Source organism: Morone saxatilis, unplaced genomic scaffold (assembly GCF_004916995.1).
Source record: "Morone saxatilis isolate NCDOM2014 unplaced genomic scaffold, NCSU_SB_2.0 Contig20, whole genome shotgun sequence".
In the NCBI taxonomy this organism is placed as follows: domain Eukaryota; kingdom Metazoa; phylum Chordata; class Actinopteri; family Moronidae; genus Morone; species Morone saxatilis.
Window position 1 is genome coordinate 20,495,489 of NW_023339763.1, and position 19,372 is coordinate 20,514,860.

At 40.9% G+C, this 19,372-nt stretch overlaps 1 protein-coding gene across 1 annotated transcript in view; it reads left to right on the top strand.

Moving 5' to 3' along the window:
* spns2 (spinster homolog 2 (Drosophila)) overlaps nucleotides 1-16,708 on the top strand; it is a gene marked incomplete in the record, with an annotated part of 62,423 nt that extends 45,715 nt beyond the window's left edge. Inside the window, 7 exon segments of the mRNA XM_035667157.1 lie at nucleotides 1-84; nucleotides 380-569; nucleotides 2,811-2,876; nucleotides 3,413-3,511; nucleotides 6,439-6,602; nucleotides 9,286-9,322; nucleotides 13,306-16,708. Coding sequence (XP_035523050.1) covers nucleotides 1-84; nucleotides 380-569; nucleotides 2,811-2,876; nucleotides 3,413-3,511; nucleotides 6,439-6,602; nucleotides 9,286-9,322; nucleotides 13,306-13,320 — 655 coding nt within the window.
* Between the last annotated feature and the right edge of the window lie 2,664 nt (nucleotides 16,709-19,372).

Consider the following 19,372-nt stretch of genomic DNA (forward strand, 5'->3'; position numbering starts at 1 on the left):
GATCCCTCTGTACCTGGCCAGAGCCCAGGTGGTGCAGAAGACGGCAGAGCCCTGTACGAAAGAGATCTGCAGTAGCACAGACAGGTGAGAGGTTCATGATTAAACAACGAAACCTTGTAAAAGAGAAAGACACCAGCATCCTTTGTCCACCACATGGAAAAAGCTGGATGAACTGGGTTTAGGTGGACCTATGCCATCATATACTATAGCTCTATTTATTTTGGTTTTTCAATGTTGCACCTTTTATAATAAACATGCTTTTTTTAAATATATCCTAGATGAAGCTTCATCTGCATGGTTGCATGGACTAAAAACGTGCATGACATATATTGGATTTGAAATAACAATTATTTCCTCTGGTCTCTGCTCTCCTGTCTAGCCTAATCTTCGGGGCGATCACCTGTGTGACGGGTCTTTTAGGCGTGGTCATCGGGGCGGCCACCACACGCTTCTGCCGCCAGAAGACGGAGCGAGCTGACCCGCTCGTGTGCGCCGTCAGTATGCTGGGCTCGGCCATCTTCATCTGCCTCATCTTCGTGGTGGCCAAGAAGAGCATCATAGGAGCTTATGTAAGAGTCATTTCCTGTAACTCTTTTGTGTGTATTGTGTCTGCAGCAGAGGAAGTTTAATCGAAAAGTGGAAGGAGTTGTGATTAGGACCATTTTTGCTTTCCTGTTTCCAAAAATCAACAGGTCCCGAGTGAAAAATGTCCCACAAAGAGTGGTATTACTATGTTTATTGTGGATTAGTCTTAAGGGCTGAGAATTAAAAGTGAAAGTCTGGTAAGCAATCTAACAAGAGAAGGCTAAAAGCTCATCAGGTGGGGTTAATGTTTGAATCAGGAATAAAGCAGAGGACACCTTGCCTGATGCCAATTCCTTTCATGCCCAGAGGCAGTGAGTGGGTGTTGCTCCTCATAATGAATATTTTTAATTGCAGGTTAGATTGAGATGGCCTCAGGAGCTGCTCCAGGTAGCTAAGGCTCAAACCTCATCTGGCCAAAAGTCAAGAGTCTCAGGCATGTGTGCAGAGAGCTGGTGTGTCTGACTGCCTTGTGAAGCAGGAAAGGGTGCAACTCAACAACCACAGCCCTGAAACAATGCACTGTGGGCTGTTGGACTCACCAAGCACAAATTTCTCACTCTTATCAGAGGCAAAGGAATAGGAACTGACTATCAACAAGTTGGGTGGTAATGATACTGGAAGGCTGGAAAAGATGGAAAATATTTCCCCATGCGTGTAAGGGAACAAAAAAAACAAGCTTCCATATCCTAAATATGTGACCGTGGCTGACCTTGGCCTCTGACTTTATTTACTGCTGGGTCAGGGCAGGGTTTTTTTTTACAGTATATGAGGTGATTTTAAGAATGCATGTGCAGTATGTTAAACCACAGGACTGGACAGTGACTGCTTTTATGAAACTGCAATAACATACCATTTCAATCAAAAAAGAAAGAAAAATATGCATACACCAAAATATTAACCTTATTAATTAAATGATCCACGCTCCATATACTGAAGTTCTCCGACCGATGCTGAAAGTAGGTCCTAAATGGCAAATAATTACTCATATAAGTGGTGATTTTGATTTAATGAATTAAAATGGATATGAACTTCCGTTAGGTCAAAGGCGCACATTCATCAGGTGTTTGACAGAGGCATGACTCAGCCAATTAGACCTGAGGTGCAGCACTATCCATATTAATTACATGATTACAGATCTGTCCAACTCAATTTTAGATGTTGTGTGACCTATAGGGCTTTTTCTGACACCAGATTTATCGTATTTGGTTGTACAAAAACATAAAACAGGAATAGTTTAATCCATTCAACTTCAAACGTGTGACTTCACTTCTTCTCAAACTACTCTACTGTACAAGGTTAAATCATTGTACAGTACAGCGGGATTTGTAAGTGATCAACTCAGGTTTCACGGCGAAGCGATGACAGATGTGTCACATTACAAGGCGTGACGTGGCTGTAACGGTCGGTGCAGCTCTGTCGAGGCCGAGTGACCCCTCGCAGCTGTTGTCTCGTCAACAGGCAGCTAATCTAAGTAAAGGCGGGCTTCTGTTTTCTAAGAGGAAACATGTCGGTCATGGTGTCTGGTTCGCAGTTCTCAGAGCAGACTTGTCTACATCTCCACAGTCAGACCCCTTCTGTAGCTCTCTGTACTGTACTGTAGGTCTGGCACACTGGCAGAAGGGTTATTCCCCAGCAGGAAACTGGCTGTGTTAAACCGTGCCAGACGAAACCAGTCAATACAGACACACAAGATTCTGCTGCAACTAAATCCCTCTGGGTCTGTTTTTAAGAAAGTGGCCAAATAGGAACACCAGCTGCTACCAGCCCATGTACATACAGTAGCCTTCATGTGCTTTTAGTGCGCTGTATGTTAATTCCACTGTGCTATTTAAGGTTTATATTTTCTGTTCCACCCATCCAGAAGTAGGACATAAATTCAAATCTTGCAGCTGGATCTAAACTTAGGAAGTGTTAAAATGTGTCCACATTGAATATACGGCTGTGACGAGAATAAACAACCCTTATCATCCTGTGCTGTTTTTCGGCTTGTAAGCTAAATACCCGGCTCAATGGGACCAAAATGAAGGCCTGCACCTCCGCATATAATTGGGCCACAGCATAATAACATGTTTTTAAACCACAGCAACCAAAGCACTTTCATTCAGCAGTGGATTCCCACACACAGTAGAAATATCTGCATCCTCCTCTTTTGGCTTCATGTCTTGTTACCAGTCTTTGTGTGCAGTGGAAATTGGCTTAATTAGACTATTTGTTTTCTTCTTTAGGTTTGCATCTTTATAGGAGAGACGCTACTTTTCCTGAACTGGGCCATAACAGCAGACATTTTAATGGTAAGTGCTAAGAACCTATACTTATCCATTGGGTCACTGGAAATTCCTGCAACAAATAATAAAACAAACAATACAGAATAGCAGTCATCCAATTAGACAGAGTTTTGAGTTGTGAAATGTGTGAGTGGGGCTGATCATTACTGTCAACACTGATTTATACTTTGCTCATGGAAACAAATGGAGGTGAGCCCTTTCTCTGATGTATGTTTTGGTATCTAAACGTGAAAAAAGAGGAGGTTGAATGAACTGAATGAGACTTTCAGTAAGGTGAGTGTTCCAGCTCCTTAATTTGTAATAAGAATGGAGACTGTGGTGAGTATGTAGAGACAGACGAAGGCCATTACTAACATTTTTACAGTGACTGACAGGTCCACCTGGAGTGTTCTGACCCAATGAGGTGGGCTCTGCCTACATAATTGAAGACTGCAAGAGTTGTTTTTAGCTGGCTGAGTGAATCTTTCTACCTCTGCCTCTTCATTACCTTACACAATCTCATGTATTTTTCACCCCCTGTTTCTGTCTCTATCTCTGGACAGTTTGTCGTTATCCCCACTCGGAGAGCAACGGCGGTCGCCTTTCAGAGCTTCACCTCTCATCTCCTGGGTGATGCAGGAAGTCCATACCTGATAGGCCTGGTAAGACTCTCCCAAAGGCAGTTATGTGTGGTGGTCAGGGTGTGAGGGCCAATATATTTAAGATTTACCCTAGGTTGTAATTCCCAGCTGGAACATATCGCTTCAGCAAATCTGTGAGTGTCCCATTCATACGCATGGTGTATTCAGATACCAGTTCAGCTCTTGCTTTAAGTGGGCCAGTGCAAAGTGAGGCACAAGAGGAGCTTTTAGCACACGTCTCAGGAGAGCTGGTGAACAGAGTTGTGATTTCACCACTGCTCTCCAGGCTGTCACTGGCGTTTTCTCGTAAATCTCATGGTTCCCAGGAGGGTCCAGTGTTACTGTATTTGATTGGTGAGGAGATGAGAGAGTGGTTCTTACTGGGCCTCTCAAGGTCACAGTCACTCACCCAACCCCCCATCACCCAAACTGCACGCATACAACCAAATAATAGCATCCAGGAGGCCAGAATACAAGTACTACTCGCTGTTCAATGGAGTGTGAAACAGGATCCACCTTAGACTGTCAAGCTGCATTCTTTTCATTCCAAATAGAGAAAGAGCATTTCTGAAGTTAAATAGTAACTCCTTGGACGTACATATTCTGTATGCCTCATTTGATACAGGAAGCAAGGAATAATGGGCTCTTTCACAAGGACAAAACATGGTGAAGTAACATTGCAACTGTACTGCATGTCACAATCTACACTTTATATCCTAATGTTTAACTTTTAACATCTGTATTTAGAATGTACTTTGGTGCTGGGAAAGAATAGCACCAGTGTTATGTGTTTACATTACATTTCATTGTCGTGCCTCTGGCTCACAGCCTAGGTCATGTTAACAAAGGCAGTGGAAGTCTTTGATTAGTGAATCAAACTGATCCTCAAGATCCTCTGTCGGGGCCTGACGGGCTGGCAACAGACGCAGCTGTCTGTCGAGTTGCATTGAAAGTGTCTCGTTTTTTTGTTTTTTTTTTCTGTTCCTTAAATGGAAATGTTAAACTCTTGTCAACGCCAGATAAAAGGAGCAGTAAGTCATCTCCAAGTACTGACAAGCTCCTCAAAAGACCAAACAAAACTGGCTTAATTCTGGGAAACAGAATCCAGCTCAAAGACTGCCGCGGTATTGTTTCTGCAGATCAAATAAAATCCAGTGTCATCTTATATTATACAATATTACAATATTATACAAACCTCCTACTGACACATTTGGAGATACAGTACTTTGAAGTATTGTGTGACTCAGTCAGGATCACATTAATTTGCAACCAGTTTGGCTTTTGGGATTAATTGATAATGAATACCTTTAGTTTTAACTAGGCTTTTCAAAACAACTGCTTTGGTAAAGTTCCAACAAACTCCACATGTCAGAATATTGCAGCCGAACATACACATACACACACTGCCAGCCCAGCTCCTCTGAGTGACATACTGAATGTCCGGGGGTTTCTCACTCCTCCACAAACCCCGACCAGTGAGGCCCAGAATGCTCCAAGTGCGTCACTCACCACTCACTGCCTCAGTTCCTGAACTGAGGTTTAGCACACAAGTGTGATGGACTCGTCGTGACGCACACACAGAGCACGGGCAGATATACACTCACCCATGCAGACTGGCACAAATCCTGTGAATGAGCAAAGTAGAGAATCTCAAGAAAAACAGACTGCTGGTTATTGCTAAGCAACCACAGGAGAAAGTGAGCGAGTGTGTCAGTCCTTTTGGTGCACAATTGGGTTTTGACATGTGTGCAAAACAGACCTGCAGATGATGTACTCATCTCTACAAACCAATGTGGGATTCCCAGTGTGCCATAGTTGCCTTTTGTGGGAACGCCTGCAGATATTGGTGCCACACAACCGCCACTTCTTGATGAAAAAAAAAATGCTCCTGAGCTCGAGCCAAGATCCCCCTCCATCAGCACGTAGACCAGGCAGATGTCACATTAAGATCCCCAGAGAAACACATAATGGACTTCTCCTTCTACTGTATGAGTAGGACATGGCCACAGGCAGAGTGGGTGGCAAGGGAACGCCGGGAACAATCTCTCTGAGATCTCCCAAGAAATTCTTTCTAGCTCGATAATTAGACATGCAGCAGTTTGCTATGTATTTTTAGCTAAGCTGCACTCTGCAAGTTGCAGGCAATTTACTATACCTGACAAAATAGCTGTGCACTGACCACACACACAGCTGCTGGACATACATCAGCTTTTGTCACGCACGTGTATTTTATTAATTTTCTTTCACCATCCTCACTCCTCATATGCACGTGTGTCCTAACGCACCTTGCAAATGCACATACTGCACGCTTCTTCCGACATCCTCCTGTCAGCAGTTCTCCAGCTCTCCCTGTAGAGAATCTCATTCTGCTGACGCTAACATTTAATCAATGTGCTTCAGCCAGGGTGACCTATGGCCGTTCAGACTCTCACTCACATGAAGACCAGAAGCCCCCTTTATCTTCCTGCTGCGCATACATCCACACAATCTACTAAAAGCGACCATCAGCAGCCTCCTCTTCGTCCCGATTGTCAGTATGGTGATGTATTTGTGTTTGAGAGCTGCCTTTTGAGTGACACTGGGAGGCAGAAATGGTCACTTCACACCCACTGTTCTCCAGCTGTTGTTTTCCTCTGCGTCACACATGACAGACTGAACACGAGTGTTGCTCAAGCCTTCAACAGCAATATGAGCTATTAGCTGTGAAATCCTGCCTTGCTTAAAACAAAAACAGGAGGTATTACATCATGCTGTGTGTCTGTTTCATCTGTTGCTATGATGAAACATGCAGAAAGCTTTCAGTGTGAGTGTGTCACAGCGTGACAGGATATTTTAAGAACTTTTGCTGGATGATTAGTTTGAATAAAATGTTTCTTCTCTTTTGTCTTTGTCTGTGTGCGTATGTGTGGTGGTTGGGCATGTGGGTGTGTTGCTACGCCCGGGTGCAGATCTCCGACGCCCTTCAGCAGAGCTACGCTACATCAGCGCTGTGGCGGTTCCTCAGTCTAGGCTATGCCCTCATGCTCTGTCCCTTTATCATCGTCCTGGGGGGCATGTTTTTCCTGGCCACTGCACTGTTTTTCCTGGATGACAGGGAGAAGGCTGAGAAACAGTAAGTGACTCAGACATTGTTTGAATAACTCATCATTATTTCAATTATTATTTAGTCATTCATTCTTTAAATATTTAATATTTGCTTGAGATGTCCTCCGCTGACTCCAAAAACCCAAACACACCACCTCAGTGCAAGGCGCTGAAAAAGTGGCAATAACACCAGCGCCAAATAAACACAAAGAGGGTTAGGGACTTTTTCTGAACAATGCTATACTCTTTAACCCTGATGCTGGGGTTTGACATGTGTCAGGGACAAACTGCACAGCGATGCCAACAATGGTGCCAACCCTGCAAGACTCAGAAAGGCTCTCGAGCCAATAGAAAGTCCCAGTCAGCTAAAAGTGCTCCAGAGCTGACACAAGCTGTTCTAGCCATCAATTTGTTAAAGTGTGCTTACTTAGACTTTTACCAGCTACCGCCCCTCTTATTCCTGCATTCATATTTTCCTCTTTCAAACACCAAAGACGTGAACCCACAGGGCACGGTAGTTGGTCATGGCCTTAAAAGGCTAAAACAAACACACTCATCCTTTTTGAGACATGACTTCTTGTTTCTTTTTAACTATTTTTTTCCGACTTTTTATCACATTGACTTACTCCCCTGGTGCCAGCGCTCTCAGAAATGACTTCCTTCCTGTTGAAGATGAGGGACATTTTTAGACAGGATGGCAGTCTGATGTCTGACGTCTGTCTGCACATGCCTTGTCTTCACCCTGTGGAGTTGGTAGCTGGTTGTTCCCACGCCAAAACCTCTCATAAAGAGAGATGTGAGAGATTTTAGTACAACTTAACCAGGATAGGCCTATTTGCAATCAAATACTAGAGAGGACAACTTAAAATTTGCAAAACAAACGTGGAAACTGTCAGCTTCACATTTCAGTGGATTTATTCCTGGGGTCAAGCTCAACCATCCAAGCCGTTATTATTTCCTCTGTGTAATGTTATTGTACAGTTTTAAAGGGGTCTTTGCAAAGGCACCACTAAGCCGTGCTGTGGCTTCCTTTTGGGCCTGGTCCAGGAACAAAAAGGGAAGAAATGCGAAACAATGACTAAAAGAAAAGTCACACTCTTGCCATCAGACCAATAGCTGTGGTTTAAGCTATTTGACCACATTATTGCAAAGTAAGGGCAGATGGCACATGTTCACTCAAACTTTATCTAACCACAACCCCTCGACTTTTACACTATACGCTGTAGGGCAAAGCTAATAGAGCAACAGATGGAGTTAAACAAGTCTTAGATGTAAAACAGAGACACTTGGAGGCATTGGAAGGTTGTTCCTGCATGATTTTCCACAAACATGAACCTTAACATAGTAATATTATTTTATACTACTTTTCAAAGCTAATACAGTTTTGTCACCACTTTCTGATAAGTCACCCTTTACAAAGGGTTTGTAAGTTAAAAACTAGCCTCTTCATAATCATTAATTAATAATTCACTAATGTTTCATACATCAGTTAAGCCATTAAAAAGAACAAAATTTGTCTTGCCAGGTTGTGAAAAATCTATTGGCTATTGAGTCTTTAATGAAGCCATTATGCGAGTATAAAGTCAGAGTTTGTCACTTTCAAATGTTGAGTCATTATTAAATGGTAATAAAAAATAAAGTCTGCACTTGTGCATATGTTATTAATCTACCTTATTACAAAGTTTTCCTGAACTACATTCCTGTATCCTGTTAAAGTGCACATGTATGATATTTTTGGTCAGGAAATTACATGCACTGAGATATATAAAATGCCTTATTCTACTTTACTTTACTTACTACTTACATTTCCATCTTTATCTACCAAGAACTGTTCAACATGTCCTTGTTCACTTTCACTTTTGCTTACATAGATGGGTTAATCATACACCTGCTTGTCAGATTACATGCAGGTATATATATACAGCAAACATACCATTGCATACCTCACATAGTATACTACAGAAGTGTACAGATTTACACTAAACATCTCAATGCCGAAAAACTTAAACAGCAGCTGTTCTTATGTAACAAGCTGCAAACAGCACCTCTGGGACAACATTGACAACTTTGTACAACCAGGGTTGTTTCATGACTGCCATATTTATAGATTCCATTCACGCTATAAAGCCCTTGATTTATAAATTCCCTTCTTACAGAGCGCTTTGCTGCTGTTTTTTCCCTCCTTTGAGTGTGTCCTCAGATACTCAGCGCTATTTATAAAAGGCGCGGAACCGAACAAGTTACTCACTGGAGCGCGCCTTTCTATTTCCAGCCTTAAAGAGTGCTTTATTATTTCTAGGTTGTTAGCTTTTTTTGGCTGCAGGGTTGCCATTTATAGCTCAGGTTCAGTGCGTGCCCCCCTGCCAACCCCCACCCCCCCACACACACATCACACAAGTTTAAGATTTAACACCTTAGTGATGTGTGAGAGGCAGAAAGCGTCTCATCTGCGTAAACTGCCATGGCCAGTTGTGCATTGACAGTGGGCAGATTCAGTGAGGGCAGGCTGAGCCACGCAGTCTGGAGGATTAGAAAAGCAGGATATGTGATGACTGAAAGACAGCTAGGAAGACAGTTAGTGAGTGAATATTGGGGGGGGGGGGATTGGTGGAAAGAGAGAGATGGTTCAGAAAAAGAGAGCAGTAAATGTTAAATATGGTCTGAAAGTTTTTGCACATCCTTAACTTCTAAAACTATTCCTCTCTCCTCAGGTTGAGCCAGCTGACGCGACCACCCTCCTCAGTCAAGGTATGACCAGGTAAATTGCCTTTTCTCCTAAAGATGCTTTTACACTTAAGTGCTTTTTACATCAGCAGTTCTACGAGCAGTTTAAGTGGTTGAAAACAAAGAGACAGTCTTGGAACATTAACATTTATAGGGCTCTCTTCTCATTACCTGGCGGGCATCATGAAGAGCTCCTTTCATTCGGAGGCACAAAGATCTGACAATACCATTTTTCAGGACCTAAAAGACACTTTGACCTGAGGCTATCCAAAGATTTATGACAGTGTAAATGCTGGAGGTGATACACAAGATGATGCACAAATGATTGATCTATGATTCATTTCCCATCCCATGATGCTCAGGGATTGTCCTGGCATTCTTGAAGTGGTGGTTATATGACCAATCTTATCATGACCTAAGCTGCCTTCCTGCCTTTATCAGACTCATACACACGCTGTAAAACCTCTGTAATTATTAACTGAGCAAAGAAACAACACAATAATTGGCAGCCCACCAGCCAACTCTGCAGTGTAGACAATGGGGAGCTACTGTAGTTGCCGGTAAAGAATAACAAGATTAAACTCTGACTGATTAGAAGGACAAGGAATCTGTTGTGACGTATTTGTAAAGCTTATCATGTTCAGTGTAAAGGTCAAGGTTTCACCCCTTCTTTATAATTTCTTTGTGACCCTGTCTGGGTTTATTTTTCTTCTAAACATTTGTCAGAATACTTGTATACTGTACAGGTCCATTTACCATTTCCTTTTATATTTTGCAGTGGCTTTCCTAAAAAAATGCAATTCAGTTTGCAAGGAGTGAAATATGTCAACAAAGGTGTGATCATCAGTGCTCTAATTTGAGTTTTCCAGCTCATGAAAACCAGGAAATTGGTGTAAAAATAATATATAATATAATGTTAATAATAATTCAGAAAAGGTTGATCATTTGGGAGATACATTGCTGGGAATTCTGTCTCAGAGGACAAACAACGAGCAAACATAGATGCTTTGATTTTGTTGTTTCTTATATTGTTATTAGATAACACTTACCTGCAAGTGTCTTAGAATGTTGCATCCCCATGTAACTTAGCCTAATTTAACGTAATAGAATTATGGATTATCCATCACAAGTTTGATTTGCAATTTGGCAGGAAATCAATCTGAAAAGTCATGGTATGCTTTGGAAACTAGTCGGCAGAAATATTAGGTACACACAGTTTGCATATAGCCCATTATAGCTAATGGGCTATAATATACAAAACTACCAGTATGGTCTTTTACTGTAAGCACTGCAGTGTCATTACCATTGGCAGGGTGACATTAGCATGCCCAACTAATGACAGGTGACATGAAAGGCTCCCACATTGCTGCCGCACATGTCAGGTTTCAGTGGCAGTTTATGCTTTCAGCCTGAGGGTTTCATCAGTTCTCTGTCACACAGCAGCTAAAGCATTTTCTTCCTGCTGTCAAAAGAGGCTAATTATAGAGAACAGTGATTACACCTACATGAGGTCAGAGTTGAATAAGCCTGTGAACTGATCATTTCTGTTTTAAGTGAACCACTGAGGCGCTCTGTGATTCTGTGATTGATTTTTAACATTTGTTTGGAAGGATAATCCAATCAGTGACAAGCAATATTGCCTCCCTTGGGTCTGACTCACAGATCAATGCAGTTCACAGTTCAGCCACTCTCTGTTCACCCTTTATACTCACTCTGACCTCTGTTCCCAGTCACCCAACATGCTGAACCGTAGGGAGTTTGAAAGAAGATATATGGTGCCATTGTGCACTGCTGTGGTAGATGGGGAATATTTAGATTACTTGGCTCTGACAAGGAGTGGAAGTGAAGGAGAGGAATTTAGAGGAGGAGAAAAAAGACGACCGCTGAATAAATGAGGATGAAGAGAGGCAGTAATCGCCTAAGCTGTTATACATTGCAAGCTATTAATCTCCGGTGATGCGATCCCAGACGGAGATCAGATACACTGAGATCCAATTAACTTCCTCTGCAGGAGGAACCGGCCTCTGCTGACCAGATTCACCCTACACTGCATGATAACCAGAGGACATCCCCGAGCTCAGGGCTGTCAGAAGATCAGCGTGAGCTCTGACAGCGGAGCTTCACACCCATTTATTCTGTTACCACAATCCCATATTACTCAGGGAGGAAATTCTCATCTCGAGGCAAAACTCTGATGTAGTTGCTGCTTTCCAAACTTAAAATGTTAAAAGTGTTTATACAGCTGCAGGCTGGAGGCACATACTTTCCTACTTCGCACTCTTATCACTCAACAAAAGCTCTGAATCCTCAGTCAGCAGTGCTGAGTGGGTCCATGGTGTCGGGTAAGGAAGTGACCACAGACCACACACACATATATAGACACACACACAATGTACAGCTAGGCTCTGATCTGACCTGTATCGCTTACAAAAAGGCTGTGAAATCTTTGCAGGGGAGGTGTCTTTAGTCTTGTGTATTGGACAATTCACTGCTTTCTCCACCCACCCTTGAATTAAAGGCCAGTCAGATCTATAGCAATGTCAGCCCACTCGTGTTCAGTCATGATGTGCATCCCCTCAGCCAAAAACCACTACAAGTTGGTTTGATTAGAGTTTATTTACTTGCCAGACCAATCAGACCTCCCCTTTGCTTGAGAAGCCAACAGTCTCCAGCACAGTTATAGTGAAGCTGTGAGGAGGCAGGCAATTCTTGCACATATCAAAGCATTCACAACTCTAATTATCTCTATGTCACGCTGGCATTTGAGCATTTTAATTCATAGTTTGGCTCATAAACAATTCACAGAGTTTACAGCAACAACTGACACTAATAACTGAGGAAAATGGTTCATCCCAGAAGGGATTGGATCTGTAGCTACAGAACCAAAACTCATTGTTTTGGAGAATCCTGTAATCCTCGTGTTTAAGTTATTACCCTTTTTTGTGTGATGAATGGTTGTTGTTTTTCCAGAACTCATCAGTGTGTCTTGTGCATATATGCATAAGTGTGTATATATATGTAAATGTATGGATTTGTTTGAGGGTCTATGAGTGTGTGTGTGTGTGTGTGTGTGTGTGTGTGTGTGTGTGTGTGTTAGAGAGTGTAAGACATCAGCTCCCTGCACTAATCCTATTGTGGCAGTGTAGTTTTCCCCTCTGGTGACACATTTTCCTCATATATAAGTTTTGTTTATGTGTATTTGAGCAGTTGGAAAATATTTGAGTCATGAACAAATAACAATATATAAAAGTATTTTTTCTTAGTTATATACTTCTTCTCCACTATAATTCAGTGAAAAGTATTGTACTTTTTACACCCAAGGATGCTCTGTATTTATTATTTTACATCAAAAACACATAATGCTCAGTTTTTTGCATCACTACTGAGAATCTTATAATCTAACATATAATAATAATTATTATATAACACTTACAGAAGACAGTCAACTGTATAATGAGTACTTACACTTAAAAGTAAATTTAGCTGATAATACATCTGTACTTATACTTGAGTAAGAGTACGTACATAAAGAATACTTATACCTCTACCACTGGCACACTATGACTACAAATGACACAATTTATGAAGTCTCTAAAAAAGCTTGCTTAAAATCTCATTCATAATATTTTACATCAGCTTTCCTTGTGTGCAGTCTTAAAAAAAAAAATTTGATATGTACACTGAGGCAGAAACACGATAGCATCAATATCTAATGTGAAACCCCAATCTCCATATCTGGAGAGACAGTGGTTGTGTGTTACTGTGGTTTTTAGCGTGCTGTTGTACAGATTGGGCGGTGGTCTGCATTAAACAAACTGTTGTGTGTTGGTATGCTGTATGCAGGAAAATATTTAGGTCACAGGCTGGTCGTGGTGTGCAGGCGTTACCAGGAAGGTCCTAACAGATGGCCCAGGAGCTTTCGACCTCGACATTAATTACATGAGAATGTCCTGTGGTGAAGCCAGACTCTAACCTCTCCCCTCTCTCTCCCTCTCTCTCTCTTTCAGGTGACAGCCAAATGAGGAGCCATCTGAAGGAGCAACCAAACTTAATAAGGATGACAAAATGGAGATAAAAAAAGCGAGGGCAGCAGATCCACTTCTTTAAAACCACGCCCCATGTTCTCTTCACCGTCATCACTTCTGTGATCATCCTCCTCTTCTTCTTGGCTCCTGCTGCTCTTCCTTTTTACACGTTCTCCGAGGCTGCTCAGAACTTGAATGAGGGAGCGTCTTGCTCCTCGTTGAAACGCCTCTAAATCACAGGCCGGTAAGAAGGCGCACAGCAACATGCTGAGGCCAGACGACCGACAGCTGGTGTCCTCCTCACCTCTGTCTGCCAGGATCCACTGAACCTTCCAGGGAGGAGATGGGGTGGCAAAATCTCCCGTGACCCCTCCGACTCCCGATGCCATACTACTGAATGCTGACCATGAACCTGCCCTGTCTGTCTGCCTGTCTGTCCAATGGTGTGTCTCTTACGTGTCTGTCTGTCTGTCTCTTACATCGGCTGTCAATCTGCACCAAGTGCCATATATAGCGTCATTACATTCCTTCAGACTTTGCACTGACCACCAACAACCCTCATGACATTATCACTGACTGTGTTTACATGCACACTATAATTCAGCATTTGGCTATGAAATTAGTTTGATTAAGCTGTTTATATTTGCTAGACAATAGAAGGAAGCAGTGTAATTTTTAAACTGCAGCTCCATTGGTGTCTCTGTTTTTTCTATACAATTTTTTCACAATTCATTCTGCCCTGGCCCTCAACGCTCAGAGCCTGTAAACAGATAATTCAAGTTATGTGGAGCAAGGGATGCAACTCGTTAAAATGTGCTGCAGGAATATAACTGTCAAAGTGTTTATCTGTTCAAACAAGCCTCCCATAATGTGACTAATATCAGATTATTCTGCACGTTATTCACAGTATTAACAACATGAACTTCACATGCAAATGCAGTGTTTACATGATGGATGCAGTATTCTCATGATCGATCAAAGTTTTGCTGTGCATGTAAACATAGCCATCAACCAAGAGCCAAAAAGTGTTACTGTCTAAAGGTCAGTGAATACGCCTTAAAAATTGGAGCTTTCACATCAACAGCTGTTTCTCTTGACCCCCCACATGTGTTTTTATTTTTAGCTTTTAGCACTTAATTCAGCATAGACCGTGCCAGAGAACATGACAGAGGTGAGACATTTCTGCACATTATTTTTCACAAGCTTTCTTGTGATTTTTTATTTTTTTTTCTGTGTGATGTTTGATTTGAAACTGGAGGTTACTGCCTATGATTGTTTCAGAAGGATGATGATGCAATCCGGACAATTTAAAGTGGACACTGGACTATGTATTTTATAATTTATAATGTACATGCTTTTCCCAAAAGTAAATGAAATGCTACTCTTTTGACTCTTAAGGAGTAACGCCTGCGGTTTTGTGTACACAAGAAGCAATACGAACATTTTTGAGGAAACCAACCTTTTTATCCACACTGCCTTATCAGTGAGCTCGTTTTCTCTTTAGAGGGGAAGCTCTCTGATGGTGGGTTTTGAATTTCTGGACACAACACCCACACAGAGACGGAGTCACTTCTTAATGATGGATTCCAGTCCAGTCCACACTGGTTACAATAACAGGCATTGTGAAAAGAGACCCTCTCGCAATTGTAGATATCCCATTTCATGATTAGAAGAAAAGGACCTTTGAGGAGAGGTGGAGTCACAGTCATCGGTTTAATACTGAGGGAAATCAAAATCCCAGACAGGAACAGGAAATTCTTGGGCCCAGGTTAGACTGATTGCGAGCTCTTATCGTTGATAAAAGATAAGCGAGGAATCCCCGTTCGAAACCAGACCAGCACATCCTCAGATGTCACTGCAGGAGCTGATAAACAGATTTCCCTTCAAAATCTGCACCAGAGTATGACATAGAGATTTACATAAGAAGAGAAGTACACAACAGACACAACCTGGATTTGATTCATCGCTATTTACATTAATTACAGTATTTGCAAATGTAATGCAAAAGTTGCTTTTATATACAAAGATTTAGGCAAACGTTTAATTAGAAGCTAACTTGAAGGATTTTTTTTTTAAGTATATTATCTGGCGGATACAATTTTTGTGAAACCTTGAAGCCACTAGTGCATAAAAGGAAAAAAAGCACTTTTGCAGACCTCCAAGAAAACACAGAAGGAGGAGGAGGATGGATTGACCTGAGCGGAGGAATAAAGGGAGACGTTGAGGTGGTTCTTGTAGCATTGATGTGTGAGCGTGACTCACTGGCTGTGTGTGGGGTGCTGTGTGGGCTGTGTCCTTGTTGCCAGATCATTAGCTTTAGCTTCTCTCCAACTGCGTGGAGCTCTCTGAATGTGATTCTGTCCAACCTGACGTGTTTACACACCTACATCTTCTTAATGAACTAAGCTTCTTACCTTCCTTTTATTGGTTTTATTTTTGTTTTTAATGTTACCAAATTATAGTTTTTTTTAAATAACTACAATAGAGATATATATAGCTAAATCACGCAGTAACTTTAATATATTGTAAATGATGGCTTGGATGCAATGTATTTATTTGTTTGTTACCATAATGAAGAATTATCTATAATGGGAAGTTTAATGTTTGAGTATACTACACTTTGTTGTATGTCATTGGGTTTAGAAATGCCTGTTTATTCATTCTTTTGTATCACAATGAAACAACACAATACCTTTCTACATCACTAAGATTCATCCTGTTTACTGTGATCATGAATTGGACATCTCACACATATTACACACAAAAGGAACTGCAATGTGATGGTTTTAAGAAAACGTTTTGGTCTCATGTCTAGGGTGCAATACTTTTGCATTCATTTTTGTAGCTCTTGTAAATGTTTTTCTTTGTTTTAAGGACAACTGATCAAACCATTTTGCACACTTAATGTTCAGGGATTTATTTGACCCATAGCCTAGCATCAACTTCACACAGCCTCTGTTACAGGGGTCTGTCACTTCATGCTCACAGTAAGTGCTGACATATTGTCATCATCAGAAGGGACGTTGGCTCCAGTCAGATGGGTCATGAATTGAGTTTCACTTTGCCAAATTTAGTTGATTTAGCACCAATCCTTTAGGAGTTTAAGTCTGTTGTATTGAGTAATTCTTTGTTAATAATCACTGAAGTGATGTATTGAGAATGTGCTATTTCTTGTCATACAAGAATCATGTATAAAGAAACCTTTTTCTGATGTTGAGCAGAAAACAGAGGTTATTTTTATTTTTAGAGCAAGTCAATACAAGAAAAGTGTCAGAGAAATCAAAGGATATTATTCTAGAACTGAACTGTGATGCTCCCTTGGAGGGGTTGATAGAAAATGTACATGTCTGTAAATCAAATAAACTTATTTAATCACTTCATGCCACTGTGTTGTCTCTGTTTCTCTTCATTATGTCTGTTTATTCACTAAATTATGTTCCCCTGATCTATTATAAGATACTTTGCTTCTCTTCAGAGCAAAGATAAGTCTAGCCAATGGTAATTTTTAAAAAAAAATTTCACACCACATAATGTCTTCGGTGTTACTGAACAGTGTAACTGAGATGAGCCTTAGATTTAGCTATGAGATTATGCACTTTACATGTCAGTGCTATGTCTACATGTAAGTTCCTTACAAACAGACAGCTGGATTCTCACAAAAAAAACATAATTTTTAAGAGCACATATTTGTCAATATTCACACCAATATGTTAAATTCTGTGTAGCTGATACCTTAAAAATAGTTTCAGGCACAAGTTTCTCCAAACTGTTTCAAAACAGTACTGTTCAAGAAAGGTGATTGAAGAAGACTTCAGTGTTGGGTTATGTTCTTTTCCAGTTGGGTTCAGTGTTGAGCAGGAATGATCTCCAATCATATTCTTACAGGTTACATGGTTTGAATCTAGTATAAGTATATTGTATATGACGGATGTATAATGGATGTGAATATGAATGTCTCTGGTTTGTTTTTAAGGAACTAACTGTGAATCACCTGGTACAAAAAATATTTGTGAACTAATCATTAACTAATCTTTCGGTAACCTAGTATCTCCATCTGTTTTTTATTATTGATTAGCACTAATGTGTAACTTATTATTATTATGTTATGGCCTTGCTGACTTGATTCATAATGAATCATTTAAATCAGTAAAAATCTTTCTACTGGAAAAACCTTTTGAGATAACCGATTCTGGCAGCTTGTGATTTAATCACTATTTACAAATTCAACAGCAATTGTCCAATTTGGCTCAAAACCACAAACCGAACTTCCTTTGAATAGTAGTGAGTAAAATCTGCAGAACAGCACCTTTGGTAAGCGGTATTCTCATTTTCTGAGAGAATGTTGCAATTAAGGGTTGCGCTTCAGTTTTTGTTGCTGCCTGGGCAGTTGTTTACTTTGACAATGGTATTGGAATTTTAGAAGGTTAGAACTACTGAATGGGGTTGAAAAATGCTGTGATTACTTTACATAACGGGTTTGCAGTTTGTCTTGTTTGCTTGCTATGTGCTTGTGTATACTACATGCAGTCACAAATGAATACACTTACCATGAACGTAACTGGCACATACTCATTATTATTTACTATAATAGTCCACTATTCAGAGTAATTAATTTGTTCCTTACTCACTTCTTAGTAACTAGCCAGTATTTTCTGTACCTTATTGTAAAATGTATGCACTTGTTCAGTTCCATTGCAGTGAAGATACACAAGGATGAATCACAGGTATTACATGAATGCATGGACCACTTTTGAGAACTGGATACCATTTTTTCTCCTCTCCTCGTCTTTGCAGAGGCTTACAAAGACTTGATTTTTATCACAGTGAGAGAAGGCCGGAATTAGTCCGTGAATGAACTACTGTATTGTTCAGGTGCAGTCAAGCAGGCCTCTGTGAGGCTCAGTTTGTGAAGTAATCTTGCGGTCCCCAGAGTGGTTTACAGGCACACTGACACATCACAGAAATGACACAGGGCTCCATCCATGCTGTGGATTCAGTGAAAAAAAACACATATTTACCTTCACAGGAAGTGAGGAGGTCCACATCTAAAGGCATTCTGTGTGCTGACGTTCATTAGAAAGGGCAGAGTTACCTAACATGGCAGCTAATAGCACTAATGGACTTGTCTATGACAGGGCTGCACAAACACAAAGAGTAAGTATACACTGCATTTGTGACAAAAGAGGACTTGAGACGTTGTCTGTGAGGCCTTTAATTAGGCTACATTTTAAACAGATCCTTCTACCTGACATGCCCTCGGTTTGAAGAGGGGAAGATTATATAGGAGCCAGAGGAAGCTCAAAGTGGAGAATTAGTGTTTGGTTGGTGGATGACCCAAAGAAACCAACACCCTTTCCCACAGTCAGACCAGTACATACCCCAAAGTCAGACGCTCCAATCTCAAAGTCAACACACCTAGTCATGCAGCAGGCAGGAAACACTGGGGCGTAGACAGGAAAAGGGGAGCCATTCTAGCGAGCACTGGAATTTCCATTTGCACTTTGCCACTTAAACTCACAGAGGACAAACTTTGTACAACACGCAGGGTAAATTTAGGCTGAGAAATAGCCGCCGGTGGATGTGAAGCTTCAAAATGTCAGCTTGTTCGGGGTTTAAAAGCACCATTGTTTAGGCCATCCGTTTCTGAAGTGTTGCCATGCGTTTTGAATTACAGTGGCCTCTTGTTTTGATATTTACTCAGCACCTGAAGAGTGAAGTCAGCTTTCAGTTCAAGTAAAAACGAAATTTAAACTATACACACATGTTATAGCTAAAAGTGACATTACTGCTTTGAATGTGTTCATGTATTTTGTGAAAAGGACATCTCAGATTCTTAATGATGAACAAAATATCCTACTGAAATGACTTATTCCACAACTGATATAAGAGATAACTGCCAGTATGTGAAAACTTGAGTGAGAACATATAGTTTATATCAATAGATGTAACTGTCAACTTTTTGGTTATTGTGTTCATTTTCAGAAAGAATAACCGAGAATAATATTATCCAGCTATAATGGCAGAGTATACAACCTATGGTGTTTTCCCA